The sequence below is a fragment of the Vanessa cardui genome, chromosome W, assembly GCF_905220365.1.
Source record: "Vanessa cardui chromosome W, ilVanCard2.1, whole genome shotgun sequence".
Classification (NCBI taxonomy): domain Eukaryota; kingdom Metazoa; phylum Arthropoda; class Insecta; order Lepidoptera; family Nymphalidae; genus Vanessa; species Vanessa cardui.
In genome coordinates, this window is record NC_061153.1 from 6,185,585 (window position 1) to 6,188,507 (window position 2,923).

At 45.3% G+C, this 2,923-nt stretch overlaps 1 protein-coding gene across 1 annotated transcript; it reads right to left on the reverse strand.

Moving 5' to 3' along the window:
• Positions 1–292: 292 nt before the first annotated feature.
• Positions 293–2,178, reverse strand: LOC124542503. The gene is made up of 2 exons (XM_047120444.1): positions 379–2,178; positions 293–313 (listed from the first exon to the last, which is right to left on the reverse strand). Exons 1-2 carry the CDS (start codon positions 2,176–2,178, stop codon positions 293–295), a joined length of 1,821 nt encoding a protein of 606 aa, XP_046976400.1.
• Positions 2,179–2,923: the final 745 nt, after the last annotated feature.

Below are 2,923 nucleotides of genomic sequence, written 5' to 3' on the forward strand. Positions count from 1 at the left end.
CATAGTCCAGTCGAAAAATGTGAAGCTCCGTATTCACGAAAGTGTTCCTCACGCAGTTGTGGCAATTACTACTGACTGCGCACCGTTCACAAGCACTCTACACGTCATATTCTCATGAAGAAGCTTTATCAGACGTATAAATTTGTCAGGACACCCCAATTTCGATAGAACAATCCATAACGCCTCACGAGGCACACTGTCAAAAGCCTTCTCTAGATCTATGAAACAAAGGAACAGAGGTTGGTACTGCTCTCTGCTTTTCTCCTGCAATTGCCTTAACGAGAAAATAGCTTCACAGGTGCCTCTGTTTGGTCTAAAGCCAAATTGTGTTTCAGGTAATAACCTTTCTGAGAGATCCATTAGGCGGTTTAAGAGTACCCTAGCAAACGCTTTTCCAGCGGTGAAGAGCAATGAGATACCTCTGTACGAGTTACACTCTGAACGACTACCTTTGTTTTTATATATGGCACAAATGAGCGAGACACCAAAATCAGAGGGAATTTCTTCCTCCTCCCACATCTTTTGAAAGAACAACCAGATCTTATGGTGTAGCGCATCTCCTCCATACTTCAGTAATTCTCCAGGAATATTATCTACACCAACAGCCTTTTTGTTCTTTTGAGCCTTGATGGCTTCAATAACTTCCTGGAGTGAAGGAGGTTGAACTAAATCTTCTCTTTTGGGTAATTCAGGGAGTGTTCTCAGATATTCAAAATCAGCCAGCCGATCAACATTGAGTAAGTTATTAAAGTGCTCCGACCAACGATTCAGAACATCTTCCTTGGAGACCAGGAGAGTGCCATTAGTGGATTTGATGGGCACACTTACTCTATGTGAGTTTCCGACGAGTTTCCTAATCCCACCAAAGAATTCACCTAATTGTTTGGTGTCTGCAAGCCATTGGATGTACTCGATTTTGTTCTGCCACCATTCATCCTTTGCTGTACGGGTGATTTTCCTAAGTTCAAATGTACTCTGTCTTATTCTATCAGAAATATTCAGATTCAGCTGAGCTTTTCCACGAAGAAGTTGGCGATGTTTTGCCAAAGCATCTGATAACAACTTTTCATTATCGTCAAACCAGTCTGCACTTGAGCGAGGTTTAATATCAAGAATTTCTTTGGCAGCTCTGAGGATGTTAGCAGATAGATTATTCCAAGCTTCGGTAGTGTTGTCAGCAGCAGGGTCAATAGTTGTTGTAAAACTGTTGATAGCTTCCCTGTACTTATCAACAGTTTCGCCTGACTCCAGCTTTTTTAGGTCAAGGCTAAACTGCCTGATCTTACAGGGTCTTCGGCGAGGCCATAGATGCAAAAGCATTTTGGTTATCACGAGTCGGTGATCTGACCAACAGTTTGCGCCACGCATAACCCGTGTAATAGTGACATCAGAGATGTCCTGCTGTCTAACGAGGGCATAGTCAATAAGGTGCCAGTGCTTAGACCTTTGATGCATCCAGGTGGTTTTGTATTTAGCAGGTAGTCTAAACATGGTATTGGTAATAGCCAGATGAAATTGTGAACAGAGGGTTAAAAGTAACTGGCCATTGCTGTTCATATTTCCAATACCATGACGCCCCAATACACCAGGACAAGCTTCAAAGTCGCGTCCAACACGAGCATTAAAGTCGCCGAGTAAAAGTATTTTCTCACAGCTACGAATTCTGGACAACGTTTGTGAAAGTTCTTCGTAAAAATGGTCTTTCACGTCGTCGCTTTTATCAAGCGTAGGTGAGTATACACTAATAATATTCAAATGCTTGTCGTTTTCAAGGTGAAGGCGCAAGAACATTACACGATCTGAAATACCAACAGGATATTCTACCAATTTAGAGGCTAGTGTGGTTTTAATTGCAAAGCCTACTCCTGATCGTCTTGGTTCAGAAGCTGGTGTACCTTTCCAAAAGAACGTGTAACCACCACCGCGCTCGACGAGTTCTCCCTCATCAGCTAGATGAGTTTCACTAAGAGCAGCTATATCGACATTGTACCGTCCAAGCTCTCGCGCTACGATGGCGGTTTTTCGTTCAGGGCAAAGGTTGTTGGGTCGATCTAAAAGAGTTCGGACGTTCCATGCGCCAAAAGTCATAGTCCGTTGGATTATTTTAGCTTTCCGCTTCTTTGTGGTGTGACCACGCATGTGTGGGATGTCCAGGTAGCCGTGGTTACTACCTCCCATTAAGTTGGGATGAGCATTTGTTTGGGGCACCTTTTCTAGCCCCCTTCTCGGCTGGGCGAGGAAAGCAGTGCCTCTCTAAATAGAGCTGCTTTGTCGCAAAGGGTGCTGCCGAACCGCACTGTCATCCCATCGCAGTACAGGAGCGACCACTCTCCCTAAGCCGCCTATGTGCAGGTATTAGACAAAGAACGGTATACATCAAGACCGGCCTTCTCTACCTCTACCTATCGCCACAGGACTTCTAGTTCGAGAGTACCGTTAATGAAAAGCCAAGTCAAGTACGCAGGATATATTTAGGTGCATAAGTGGACGCGCAATACACAGATGCACCCTCTCGTCTACCTCCCCTTGGTCCAATGGAGTAACCGCTACGATCGGAGGAGAGGAAGATGCAGTCTCTGGCAACGATACATCACTCCTATCGCCACCTTCAGGCCTTCAACATTGCCTGGTTGTCTCGCCACTGAAAGTGGACTGCATATGTGCCAAGACAAACAGCACTTGCACGGGGAGTTGCCGTGTTAAATTCGAACACTGACATAAGCCATCACAATTACGGAATATGTCAGTGCTCGAGTCCCCCTCAACCAGGTTTAGCCCGCGAGTCGACGCGGTTCCCAGGGTGTGGCCGCTGTGTGCTGACAGCTGCTAGGAGCCACTGGTGAGAGGTTTTTGGACCATCAACGATTTTATAATTGCAGAAACTGTACCTTAAAAGTTAAAGGTCGACTAACAGTAGCTGACG

What these genes read in the sequence shown, in the direction of transcription:
- LOC124542503 (XM_047120444.1), bottom strand. Translation starts at nt 2,178, where the DNA reads ATGGGAGGTAGTAACCACGGCTACCTGGACATCCCACACATGCGTGGT. An exon ending in CTGGAAAAGCGTTTGCTAGG is followed by an intron (nt 314 to 378) that starts GTACTCTTAAAC and finishes ATTTGGCTTTAG; the next exon opens with ACCAAACAGAGGCACCTGTG.